The 13,908-nt window shown below is 42.5% G+C and overlaps 2 protein-coding genes across 8 annotated transcripts in view; both read right to left on the bottom strand.

The window, feature by feature from the left end:
• The window catches only part of NSUN3 (NOP2/Sun RNA methyltransferase 3), a 103,328-nt gene extending 91,830 nt beyond the window's left edge, over positions 1-11,498 (bottom strand). For 2 of the 3 annotated variants that reach the window (XM_053386359.1, XM_053386358.1), the window contains exons 1-5: positions 11,346-11,498; positions 8,637-8,746; positions 6,715-7,058; positions 2,672-2,826; positions 1,683-1,804 (exon numbers count right to left, since the gene is read on the bottom strand). In XM_053386359.1, coding sequence (XP_053242334.1) covers positions 1,683-1,804; positions 2,672-2,826; positions 6,715-7,058; positions 8,637-8,746; positions 11,346-11,483 — 869 coding nt within the window. In that variant the 5' untranslated portion in view covers positions 11,484-11,498. The remainder of the gene's footprint in view (positions 1-1,682; positions 1,805-2,671; positions 2,827-6,714; positions 7,059-8,636; positions 8,747-11,345) is intronic. The other variant, XM_053386361.1, reaches the window with a different exon arrangement.
• Positions 11,499-12,209: 711 nt separating this feature from the next.
• ARL13B (ADP ribosylation factor like GTPase 13B) overlaps positions 12,210-13,908 on the bottom strand; it is a 39,944-nt gene continuing 38,245 nt past the window's right edge. For all 5 annotated transcript variants that reach the window (XM_053386355.1, XM_053386354.1, XM_053386356.1 and 2 more), the window contains one exon: positions 12,210-13,779. In XM_053386355.1, coding sequence (XP_053242330.1) covers positions 13,703-13,779 — 77 coding nt within the window. In that variant the 3' untranslated portion in view covers positions 12,210-13,702. The remainder of the gene's footprint in view (positions 13,780-13,908) is intronic.

Genomic DNA, 13,908 nt, shown 5'->3' with positions numbered 1-13,908 from the left:
GTAAGAATTGGGAATAGTAAGATTAGTAAGCCCTTTCCCATATGAACCTGATTAGATACAAATAAGCAAATCTGATCCAAGTTTTAAAACCTTTTTTCCCAGTTAGAACTTGCCTTGTGCCCCAGCAAAACTGTCCCCTCTCCCATCATAGCCAGTTGTAGAATTTATTTTGAGTGATACAGATTCTGCTTCTGTGATCATTTTGAGGCCAACTGCATCTGTAAATGTTTGCAAGCAACATGGACCTTCATCTCAACAGGTGGCCAGACTTAATGGCAGTTTCCCATCAAGGGCCTTTAAGTGACCCCCTTCTTCTGTTTACAAGAATATCTTTCCGAAATGTGATGTTGAGAGTTGCCTCAAGCCTCTTCGTGAGCAGTCAGCCTGAGCAGCTCATAATCTTGGCCAGCTTGGTTGAACAAGAAACTTAAGAACCCATTTACAGGGTTTTGCACAGAATATAACAACTAACAGCTTTCTGATCAGTGTGCCGCCAGTCAGAAGGTTGGCTAAGGAAAACATGACTCGGGAAAACAATCAAATCAGAAATGTGGCCACAAACCCTCGTCTACAAATCCAGAAGTGTCAACAGCAGCTTTCTTGGTTTAGAAGACTTCGACACTTTTGTTACGCGCCAAAAAAAGGGAGAACAGCAATTCTCTTCCCTTCAATGCATAATGATGCAGCAATTTCAGATAGAAATCAGATAGAAAGCATGAGATTGTTGTTTATTATAATGAAACAGAAAGTGTTGTGGATAATTCCAAACGCATGATCAAATGGTGACCAATGGTGGTTCCTCTCCCCTCCCCTCCCCAAACATAGTACATATACATTTCCTACTTAAATGCTGGTATTATTTGGAAACTAAACAATCTACAATGGATAAAACAACCCAAAACCAACTCTTCCTAACAGATCTGGAGGGGATCAAATCCTAGGCTGAGTCTAGAAACATACTCAGCTTACCTGAAATGTCAAGAGTAATGCTCTAGCACTGTGGACACCAAGAGAAGGGCAATGGCAAAAAATAATAATGTAGCAGCCAATGTTTTATGCATGTTAATGATGCAATGTGCCATTTCACATTTTAGAAACTGCAAGGTCAGTTAGACTCTACACGCCATTCTTGTAGGTGTACATACTTAACATTGTGGGGTACTGTTGACCCGATGACTTACAGGCAACAATATTATTATACTACAGGTGCAAATGGTCTTGCATTTCATACCTTCACTCAGGTAATATATTTTTTATGGCTTTCTTAGGATACATTTGTCCCCCAAACTGTACTGAGGTGATAAAAAATTGTATTATTTTTTCTACGGGTAAAGAAAAAGCTTTTTGAAAAAAGGTTTAGGAGACTGTGTTGTACTGAAGTACATTAAAAGGCAAGTAAGCGCAAACTTGTTCCTCTGCCTCCTGTGACTGTCCTAGTTAAAGGCCTATTGCTCAGCATGAAGAGCAGAATCTCTCTCTCTCTCTCTCAACCATGCCAGTTATTGGGAGACGACACTGTAGCTGTATGCCTTCTTAAATGATGACTGGCTCTGTGTGGCTGCATATGGAGAGGATAGTATATGGGTCAGACAGACACCGAGCCTCAGAATACAATTCAGCATGTCCTTCAGTGCAGGGCTGAGCGTTATTGAATTTCAGTCATCTTCCTTTGTGTTTCTTACCTTAGCAGCTGTATCTGTATAGCAGATAATGCCTTCCTTTGTGCTAATCGTAGGGTAGCCTGCTGGGTATTGGAACAGAATAACCAACTTCTGTCATTTGAGCATGGAGCATCCACTAGTACCTGAGTGACCAATAGCAAAGTAAAAATAAACCGAACATGGAAACTCTGGACTGAAAAATCTCATACTGTGAGAATACACCCAATGACAGTGCCATCTCCCTACAAATCATATATATATATATTTACTGCATTTCAAGCACTACATATATTTTATTCAAATACAAGCATTTATGGAAATGCAAAACAAAAATGTTTATAAAAAAGTTACTAAAACAGTTTGCACAAAAGGTATCAAAGCAGCATACAACCATTAAAAAAATAAAGCTTCACAAAACTATGTAAGAAATATATACGCTATACACTACACTAATAATAAATGGCGAGCCCTTATGCTGGTGATCAAGGATCCCTGAAATCTTGGGTGAGCAAGAACGTCTTCAATTGCTATTGAAAATTCAGCACCGGACGGGGTGTTCTGGATCTTGGGAGTGGGGAGAGATTGTTCCATAATGTAGGTGCCATTGCAAATAATGCCTTTTCCCTAGTTGATGGCAGATGAATCAAGGCAGGCCATGGTACCACCAGGAGGGGTTATTCTAAATATCTTAAAGAATCATATAGTTTGAAAAGGCATACTTGTTTTTTAAATACTTTAATATTGCTGTGTCTGCCGCCCTGTGCTCCTTCTGGAGGAAGGGTGGGATACAAACTGAAAAAATGATGTTAATATCAGTGCCCTGATGAGAGATCTGATGGAAGCCTCTGCGACCCAAAGGATAAATGCATAATTAATAAATTACAGTTTTTATCTTCCTGTTTTATTCAAGAGCCATCACTGAGAATTGTGATATCCTTGAACTGAAAAGGGGTTGATGGGAGAATGAGAGAGTCTGAGCCCCATGAAGCTAGCAGCCATGATAGAGATACCTTATCGAAGCCTTCAGGCTGAAGATTTCCAATTTGCCTTCCATCCAACTGTGAAACAGTAATGAGACTCATCAAAGATTCTGGGATGAAGGATTCTAGTGTCTGCTTCAGCCAGCGTGATCTCAAATGGTCATACTCATTGCAGTGCAGAAGCCCTAAAGAAATAGAATCTCAGATAAGTTAATACATGCAGTCAATTTGCCACTTGTCCCAACAAACTGGCCAAGGTGGCATGCAAACCGGGGACTTCCGGGTTGGCGCCATTGTTTAATGGCGGATTCCCTCCGAGCTCCGGAGGGAATCGGCTCCGTAGCGTCTGGGTCTGGCCGCTGCGGCGAAGCGGGGACCCTTAAAATCACAGGCGCGGATGCCTGTGAACACAGAGACTCGGCGGGCACCATTTGCGCCCCCCCAATCCGGGACGGAGCCTTTTTAAAGGCTTCGGAACGGAGGCAGGGTGAGGCGTGGTGCTGAGAGTACTCCCTCGTCTACGGAGTGAAGCCGCAAGCCATTGACAGAGAGCGCCAACTTCTTCTTTTGATCGATTGGACTACAAAACATCAACCCGTGAGTAATACGGAGATTGGAACTTTTTTAAAAAAAATTTCTATTTTGGATCTGGAACGAGCGGGAAGGGGCTAAAAAGGAAGTCCACCCCCCCTCTTTATAAACAACTTAAAGCAAAGGACCGAGCAGCTAAGGTCGAGAGAATCTGTTTCTTGCTTGTTAATAAAAGATCTTGACTTCACGGTTTTAACATTATAAGAAGATTTACTGGAGGATAAAAAGAATTTTTTGGGAGCTGAAGTTTCACCCCCCCCCCTAGACCCGGGAACGTCCTATGAGAAAGCCTGCTGTATTGAAGAGTTTGACAGCTGTCAAGTTAGCTGTCAGTCAGCTAGCTGTCAGCTGGAAAAAGAGAACATTGTTTCTGCTGTTTCTGCTGGCTCATTCGGTATAACTTGTTGAAAATAAGGAGGGCTGATACAAAATAACTGGACTTTTGGCTTTGAGCTGAAAGGAATATTAAGGAACTAAAATCCCCCTAGAGGGGTAATAGGGACATTACATTACAAAAATGGCTGGAGCATGTAAAATTCAAGCAGAATTGGACAGAGCATTTGTTCTCCTGGGAAAGTTACAAGATGAGTACAGTGCTTTGTCTACAGAGGTTTCAGTACTATACTTGACAGTAAACAACAGTCTTGAGCCTGATAAGGATTTGAAACAGGAAGCCCATTCAACTGAACAAATAAATGAAACTGAAAGTGTTGACACGATGGAACAATATGTTGCTTTTGAAGAAAATGAAGGAGGAGCTGGAATTCTGCAGGAGCCAAAGGAGAGTTGCAATATGAGGCTTGACATGATGATAAAAAAGGACAATAAAAATTGGATGTGGAAAGCCCGGTCTGAATGGGAGTCTGAAAAATGGAGAGATCCCCTTTGGAGGAGATCTGAAGACCTGAGGATTACAAATTTGCTGAAGGTGAAAGTTGGAGCTTTGGGGACATATGGATTTGAAAGAAATTTGAAACAAGAGTTGGAGTACCCCATAGGCTTTGCTTTTAAGTGTGGAGGACGGGCTGGAAGCAACATGGATCCTGTTGGGCCGGAGCCTCTCCGAGACTTGGGGTTTAACATTAAGGACTATCAAAGAGACCGGCAGAAAGGAACTGAGAGAGATATAAGGGCCTCGGACGTGAGATCTCCAGGCTAAATAACATAAAGACTGATGGATATTGGTTGGGGACTGGAACCGGGAAAAGGGTGGGTGGAGGTTGGGAATCCAAAGGGTATATAAGTATAATCTGCCTTGTTTTTTTAATATATTTTTTGTTAGCTGTATGGAAATTGGGAAAACCGTGGAAGGGAAATTTTGGTCGACTTTAGGAAAAAGGTTTAAGAATATTTAATGAGGTATAAGTATTGATATGTAATTTTGATAAGGTATAATTGGTTTTTCTTTTCTTTTTTAAACTAAATGAAAATAAGGCTGGTAAAAATAAATTGAGGAAATGGAAAAAAGAAGTAAAGTAAAATAATAGCATGTTGGAATAAATGTTCAAGCTAGGGTGAAGAAATAAGTTAAGGACTTGCTGAATTGACAATTTAAATTGGAATACAAGAAGGGGAGGTGTGAGGAGGTCTGAGAAATAGGGTTAAGGAAAATAAGTATTGAAACTTTATGTGTTTTTTCTATTTTTCTGTTAAGTTTTGAATTTTATGTATTTTTGTGTTGTTTTTATTTTGTTTATTTTTTGTTTTTGTTTGTTACATGTTTCTTGAAAATACCAATAAATATTTAATAAAAAAAAATAAAAAAAAAGGTGGCATGCAAACCAGACTATCAGAACAATCCCTGTGAAATCAGAAGCTGAAGCTAGAAGTAGCAACATTATCTCAAGAATTAGGACTAATTTAAAAACACACACATCAGCATGTAGTGGGGACACAATCAATTGATTGGTCTCGCCCATTGCCAGATGATTTGACAGTACACAATACGAGGAGTGGAAACCATCACTGCTGAACAGTGATCTAGCCCAGGGGTACCCAAAACGTGGACCACTGCTTGGTCCACAAGCTTCATTCAGGAGGTCAACAGTGTGTCTGTGGATTTGTGGTTGAAGACAGGAGACAGCAAATCCTTCACATTAAATATCAATACTGATTTTAGTTGTATTTCACTTGCTTCTGTTATTTCTCACATTGCATTTTACTGAATTACCATTTGAATTCTATGTAAGAAATAAAAGAAGCAATAAAAACATAATTTAAAGAAAATCATACAGCCCTAGCACACAGCATTACATTTGCTACAACACAAAGAAAAATAATTTTCAAGTTGCTGGGTGGGAGATGGAGGTTTGGGAACCACTGATCCAGCCAAATGGTCGAGCAGTCTCTTTTGGAACACATATATTGACAGTAGAATAAAAATACTGTAAAAATTGCACTTGGTGGCAAACTACATTATACTCCAGGTGTGTGCAATGAAGCACCTACTGTCCCTTTTTTATTGCAAAGCACCCACAGGAATAGATGATCTGGGGGTGATGACAGGACAGCATCCTTCACCAGTTCTGAGGGCAGCAGGCTAGCTTAAGGGAGTATAGGGTGGGATAAAGGTAAAAGGACCCCTGACCATTAGGTCCAGTCGTGACCGACTCAGGTTGCAGCACTCATCTCGCTTTATTGACCAAGGAAGCCGGCGTACAGCTTCCGGGTCATGTGGCCAGCATGACTAAGCTGCTTCTGGCAAACCAGACCACGGAAACGCCGTTTACCTTCCCACCGGAGCGGTACCTATTTATCTACTTGCACTTTGACGTGCTTTCGAACTGCTAGGTGGGCAGGAGCTGGGACTGAACAACAGGACCTCACCCTGTCGTGGGGATTTGTACTGCTGACCTTCTGATCAGCGAGCCTTAGGCTCTGTGGTTTAAACAACAGTGCCACCCGCGTCCCATAGGGTGGGATATGTGCCCACAAAGTCTTGTCCTCCAATCAACTTGCTGCTGCCCTCAAACATCTGCAGCTTGAGGCACCCTCCCCAGTCTGCCAAATAGTAACGCTGGCCCTGCTAATCCTCTTACATTTCTTTTCCTTTTCATGTGCCTCCTGCATTCAACAAACTGGGAAGTGTTCTTTTAATGTATCAGCACCCCGTGAGCATGCCAAGGTTGCATTGTTTCCCTCTCTAGCTGACCCTGCAAAATTAGAGTACCAGGGTATCACAAAGATGATGTGAAAATATCAGAGGACCGCAGAGCACTTCTTTTCATGTGCCTTCAGACTAATCCACAGAAAAATTGGTGTCAGGCAGCAAGGGCATAATATGCAGATTGCGTTTGAAATAAACATTAGTCAGCTCCGATTCCAGTTCCTGATGTGCTGGGTTTTGACTGCAATAGGGAGGGGAAAGGATGCCGCAAGAGCTTTCTTAATGAATGCCTCTGAATAACCTGCTTAATAGGTTATTTAAGTAATCTAGCAACCAATTTGTGTGTTCTAATTGGTTTAGGAGTGCAGTGGTTTACCTGGCCAAGCATACTGAAGCGTTGCTATCGATTTACCCCCTGGAGCAGCGCACATATCTAAAACCTTCTCTCCATTCTCAACTTCCAGGGCCAGCACAGCCAGAACTGACGCTGCATTCAGCAGGTAATATTCTTTCAGTTTGCCAGCTCTGTGTTTCTGAGCAGGGAATCTTCCAGGACTGCTACTGATGTAACACTTGAGTGACTGCCGAAAACAGGACGAAGTTTCCGGGAAAATGAGGCGATAGCCCTTTAAGCGCAAGTCATTCTCCACTTCAGAGGAAAAATTGAATTTATTAAGGAGGACAGCATACTGCCAGCACTGAGGTGTTGAAAGCACTTGACTGGAGATTAAAAAAGAAATATACATGTTACACATAGGCATGCGCTGGGATATAAGAAGACAAAAGTGTGTCAACATCAGGAAAAGGAGAGAGGAAACAGCTCAACACCAAGCAGAGATTTATGCTAAAATGATGGGCTACAGTTAATTTGCAGACTGCATTACATGCAAATGAATTTTCATCATTACCATTTGGATCAATGAATGAAAGGCTACAGGAGGGTAACATATTGCACCTAATTTTTAGTCTGGAATGAGTCACTCTTAGTGTGAGTGGGATTATAGAAACTGCCTTTGAATTTTTCCCTTATCACATGATTTACTTTCTGCTTTCTGTGGTATTACAGGAGAGTCAGAGTGGTGTAGTGTTTAGTCGTGATGGTGAAGACACAGGTTTGAATGGCATGAAGCTTTCTGGGTCAGCTTGGGTGGGCAAGTCACTTTCTCAGCCTCGCTAGCTGGCCATTGGGAGAACAGGATGCTAGCCTGGGTGAGCCATTGGCCTGATCCAGCAGGCTCTTATTATGTTCTTAACAGCACACGAGTGTTTGAAGTAAAGCTCAGGGAAATTTCTAAAATGAAAAGTTCTAGGCTGAAATCAGCCTTGCTCTTCTGTCCCAGAAGCATTATTCCAGATCTACAGGTTGGTTTGCATCATCTATAAACAAAGAAAAGGCATTGTGCAAATCCCCAAAGGCTATCTTACATTGCAAGAGTCATTTTTTTAAAAAGTGCACAGCTTAGTCCTGGCTGAGCAAACCCAGACAAACATAGAATTTAGTCCATTTGTCTGTATTAAATAGAAATGTTCCTGTGTCATTTGCATGCATACTAGGCTTCCTGTGCCTAATTATGAACTCTTCTTTTACATTAGGGATGGCCAACTAGCAGTGAACGGGTCATATCAAATCCCTGGGACAATTCTTCCAGTCCTTGGTGATCCAAATTTAATCAAGGTATATTCAAATGCTTACCCATAATTTCATTTGCAAGGGAAAACAACAGTAACAATATTTTCAAGTTAACAGTTATACTCTACATCTTATTACGAAACCAGAAAACCGATGAACTGCCATGTGAATGTTTTTGTTTTTGCTTTGAAAAACAAGGTATGTCTTCCTAAATAATTAGATAAATAGGGTACATGGCAAAATGTACTTTCAGCCCCGGACTACTCATGAAAAATAGAGCAACATGGTGCCATCCAGATGCTGTTTGACTTCCATCAGAGATCTGCAGAGTTGGAAGGGACTCTGATGGTCATTCTAGTCCAATCCCCTGCATTGCATCCTTGACCACTGGCCATGCTGGCTGTTGCTGATGGAAGTTGAAGTTCAACACTTGGAGGGCATGATGTTGACCCCTAAAAACCCAGAACTTTGTCATCCCTTTTTTATGTAGTCATCAGATTTGTCCCCCGCCTTCTCAGTATAAAAGACTGAGGAAACAGAAAGCACATTTGAAAACTCAAAACTTTGCATTAGTTTGCATTCTGAGGAGCTATGCTTACTGTAATTATTTTATGGTGCATTGAACAAGGGGGGAGGGTGGGAGAAGAGAAAAGAAACAGAAAATTGACCTGATTGAGTTCCACACTTCTCCCAACTCTTTGGAGTATTGTTTCTCAAAATGACTGAGAACAACTTGGCATATTTTCTTTTGAAGCTTTGTTTCTGTTTTTGTTTCCAACTTGGAGAGAATATGAAAAAAAGCATATATGAATACCAATTACCCAAAGGCTGTACTGTACTTATACTTTAACTCTATGTGGTACAGTTTAAGAAGCTGTATTCTCAACAAGTAACTGATGTTTCTACGCCAGCATGGATTCTTAAAAGGTTAATAGAAAAAAATTGTGAATAAGTTCCCCTTCCACTTCACTTGAAAATAACTGTCTGTAATTCCAACCCCACTTACCTAGGAGAGGCCTGATTAATTAAGTAATGCTTAATTCTGAGTAGACATGGTTAAGATTTCACTGTAAGTTGTTTATTATTACTGGCTTGCTCGTTGCTTCTTACCAGGTTTCCCCTCCCCTCCCCCCAAGCATTTTACAATACATTTACAAATATAAAAATGCAGAAGCAACAGTAAAAAACCTCTAGAAAAATGCAAATGTGGCAGCAAAAACCTCTAGTATAAGCAAGCAAAAGATTGTTTCTTCCTGCCTGTCCACAGAACCAGTTCAAAATATTTTGCAGCCTGAGGCAAAGGACAAGATGGTCCATTTGCCCCCAATTCCACGTATGGAAGCTGACAACACTGGCAACAGAATGGCATCATTTACTGCACCAGGGTGTGTGTGTGTGGCTCTGATCTCCAGCAGAGGGAGATCAAATGTCAGAGGCTCAGGAGTGCTAAGGACACTTCCCTCCTCCAAGTACTTGCATCTGAGGTGATTGCCTCACTCTGCCTAACAGCAGGGTTGGCCCTGCTCAACCTCAGCCTTTGTAAGGAAGGGCTGAGGTCGCTGGGCCCAAGTCCCCAGTGCTGCATCATCCATACAAGAGCCAGCCGGTGAGAGGACAAGGCAGCTTCCCCTTGCCCAGACTTCCTTGCTGGACCCCAAGCGGCAGGAGGAAGCAGTACACATACTACTGCTCTCTCAAGGATGCATCACGCCCAATCTTTCCAATCCTGGTTCCCCAAGAAAATACACACAGAATCCATCATTTCTACCTACTTGCTTACCCCCACCCTCTCTCTTGAATGGGAGTGAGAGCAAATGGACCTCTTAAAACACCTGCTGCCAACAATCTGCTCATAATCTCCTAAACCAGCTGTGCTAACCGGGACTGATGGAAGTTGAAGTGCAAAGAATCTGAAGGTCACTCGACTGGGGAAAGGTATTCTAGACAGATAATCAGATGCCTCTCTCCAGTTTCTCTTTATCTTGGTGGGTGCAGTTAAAGGGATGGAGGCAGAACCATTGTGGTTACTAGGATTGCAAGAAACAAGGAACAGGGGAAATCAAGCTTCAAATCCCCACTCAGCCATGAAGCTCCCTGGGTGACTTGGTCTCTCTACCCAAAATTAACTAACGGGCTTGAAGGGGAGGATAAAATGGGGAAGGGGAGAACCAAGGAAGCTGCCTCCAGCTTTTTAAAGGCGGGATATAAATGTAATAAATAAACATGGCTGGAGTTGGAACTGGCCATGCCTGATGATGGCAGATTTACTCTCCACTCGGACCCAGTTGGGAGACAGGTGGTGGTGAATTTTATATATATATATACATATATATACATATACATATACATATATATATATATATATATATATATATATATATATATATATATAATATTCACCACCACCTGTCTCCCAACTGTGTGTGTATATATATATATATATATATATATATATATATATATATATAAACGGCAGCTGCATTTCATCAGTTGTGAAAAAAGATCTCCCAGTTCTGAAAGTGGAAACCATTTTAAATGCCCCCTTAGGGCAGAAGAATCAACATTTTGATCGAGCAGGCCTGTGCTCCTCAACCAAAAAACAGCAGCGGGGGGGGGGAGGGGCTTCAGTTCTTTCTAGCTCAGGCTGCCCGAGAGTGGCTGTGCAACTTGGTGTGGAATGAATATTGCAGGGTGGGGTGGGGTGCACACTGAAGCTCAGTAAATAAGCAAGCAGCATGCAGCAATCCAGAAATATAACGAAGTGCTTAAGGTCGCCTCTTGGAGGCGGGGCCGATCCTGGGTCTCCAGGCAAACCTTTCCCCTTACCAAGCAACCCGGCAGGTTCCCTACGCGTCTCAACCCCTTGCTCGGTCGCGCAGAGACGCCTTAACGCACACGCAGGAAGGCCGAGCTTTCCGTTTTACGCGCCAGGAAATCCTCTGCAAGCCCCCTTCAGAGTAAGCCCCAACCGCAGCCAGTGAGGAAAGCGCGCAGGGCTGCAGCTTCCGAAACTCTAATGAAAGACCCGCGTGCAAGAACAGCAGCAGCGTCTCGCCTTTTTGCTACGACGCGGGGTGGGGAAAGAGGGGGGGAGGCACGAACGCCAGCTTTAAAATAACGGATGGATTTCAAGGGGCAGCCCTTTAAGTAGAAAAGAAAAAGTTCTATCGAGTCCGGAAACTGGCGCTGCATCTTTCAATCTATATTTTTAATGCGTCTACAGCTGCTTCCAAGAGTTTTGAAAGCCTTGAAGAGGGGAGGAGCTAGCGGCGCGCGGCCGGGAAGGCTCTGCTTTGCGATTGGTTCCCATAGCGGCCCGGATGCCCGGGCTGCGCCTTTTTCCCTGCTGGAGGAGGCGACGCCCGCTCGGCGCTCACCTGCTCCTCGGCCGAAGAGTGGGTGTCTCTCCGGCGACAGACGTCTACCCAGCCGCGGAGCCGCCGGGCGAGCCGGCCCAAGCGCCGCAGCGCATGCATGGCGCCCCGTGGGCCGGCCCTTCCCAGCGGAAGTGGCATCGCCGAGCGCGCGCCGGGTCACCACAAGGGCGGGGCTGCAGCCGCTCCTCCCGCGCCTTCGCAACCCGCTGACTTCTGTCCCTGCAGTTGATACGAAAGGAGCAGGGTTTCGAGGGCCATGCAGGGGAGGGAATCTCCCCCGACTTGGGGCTCGAAGACAGGACCCGGAGGGGAAAGCAGCGTGGTGCTGGGCAGGACTGTGGCTCCCTACTTCACAGCGTTGTTATGGGGAATTAAAGGAGGATTAAGAATGTAGGCCACTTCTGAGATCCTTGGGAGAGGAGAAAATGCAGGAAAAAATTGCTTTTCAAAATGATGCTGTCATGCTCTACCAGCACTTTGGACAAAGCATGTTTTTATCACAAAACACCCAGTTAAAATAACCCCCCCCCCAGAAGACAGGATCATCCTCAGATGTGGTAAGAGCTGGTCCTGTGGTTCCTTGCTTTTCCCAGGCAAGGGGAATTAATGTCAGTAGATGGATAACTTCTACATCCACATGCAAATGAAATTTATATTCACACAAGTTTTAAGTTAGATATGGTTGGACAGTGTTCTCGAAGCTACCAGCATGAGTTTGACCAAACTGCAGGAGGCAGTGGAAGACAGGAGTGCCTAGCGTGCTCGGGTCCATGGGGTCACGAAGAGTCGGACACGACTAAACAACATATTTCAAGGAATGAAATTTACAATTACGCAAAATTCACAGAAGTTGAAAGTCAAATGTGAGGCTTCAATTGTCAATTTTATTTCTGGTGTACAAGTTATTCTCTTTAACTGATATCCAAACACACATAAATGTAGTACTAAAGAAATATTTTCATGTTCTTTTCCTATTTATTAAAAGTTTAGAAATACGTTTTCAGAACATGACAGTTTTCAGAGAACCAGAGGGCTCCAATAGGAGAAGAGACTTCCTTATTCACTTTAGTGCTAGTGTGAATTTGTATCCACTGTGTACAAGAATATTCAGAGCTGCCCATCATACTTACGTGTACAGGGGCTTCCCTGGTCATATATTCTCATATGTATAAATCTGAACACAAAAGTGTACCATTCCAGTGTTATCTTAAGAAAAATGCATACACACTAAACCTGTGGCCCTCCAGATGTTATTTGACTGCAACTCTCAGCCAGCTGCAAAGTGATGGATGACAGAAGCTTTAGTCCAACAGTATCTGGAGAGTGACAGGTTCCCAATTAGTGATTTAATTTTCCAGGAAATTTAAATTATTTTCAACTTTTTATTGCTTGTAGTTTCCATCCTTAGATCTTGGGGCTTTTGTTCTCAGATAATTCATTTTGGGTTACTATAGTCAAAATCAAATGATTCCATGAAGAAAATTCTCATAATTTTGGATACAATTCCATTTGTTGCACAAGAGCAACACAATCTAACAGGAAGAAATGAAAAATCAATTCCAGGAATGGTCACTGCACACAGACTATTATTAATAATCTGTCTGAAATCTTGCCTCCAGAAGATAGAAATGGTACTATTCCAGGAAGTCTAGCTGTGGTTCACTAAAGACATGAGCACAACATCCATTTGCACTCACATTTCTTCTTGGCGGATCAGAGCATGGCAAAGTAACAAGACAATTTGTGAGGCAAATCACATGCAAGAGTGAAGTGCTGTGAAAATGTGACATTCTTAAATATGTTCTGCTTATGAATATAGCTATGGACTTTAATATTTCAAAATAGTTCTGTTAACCAAATAGTTCTGTTAAAACAAAATACTAGAAAAATATAAAAATAGTTAAAATGTACACTTTATATCCCCCCACTTGAACATGCATGTATTTTACAACTCCTCAAAAAGAACAAAAGAAAAAGTCTCCTTGTTGTATTAAGCCAAACTTAAAAACAGTCTTTGCACGTGCACGGTTAAGTTGCATTTGGTCTTGAAAATGTTTTCTTCAGGATTGCAACTATCCTTTCCAGGAAGGAAAAAAAGTGTTCCATTTCCCAAGAGTTTTACTTATGTAAGTTCTCTTGTTCCACATTAACCCTGAAGAAGAATTGGTGAGTCAAGAAGGAAATAGGATAGTTTGTGAGGGCCATCTTCATGGCTGAGATATCAAGGCAGCCTTACTGTCCTTGCCCAACATCATTTAAGAAAAGCAGGTGCCTCTGGAAACAAGAACACAGTGTCTTATACAGGTCTTCCCTTTACATGATACATGCTTCTTTAAAAACTGCCACATGACTGTTGGTTAAGAAATTACTTCATGGGTATCGCTGTTAGGTCTTTGCCGTATAGTCAGTGGAGGCAGCGGCTTTCCATAGAAATCTAACACATATCAGAAAAGAAATCAAGTTAATATATAAAATGTCATATATCTAGCCATTCTTTTGAAGAAGAGGAACACCAATGTCTGCTGGTTTGTTAAGTATGGGGGCATGGCAAAACATACAATTC

This window comes from Podarcis raffonei, chromosome 4, assembly GCF_027172205.1.
Source record: "Podarcis raffonei isolate rPodRaf1 chromosome 4, rPodRaf1.pri, whole genome shotgun sequence".
In the NCBI taxonomy this organism is placed as follows: domain Eukaryota; kingdom Metazoa; phylum Chordata; class Lepidosauria; order Squamata; family Lacertidae; genus Podarcis; species Podarcis raffonei.
This window is presented reverse-complemented; position numbering and strand designations above follow the sequence as displayed.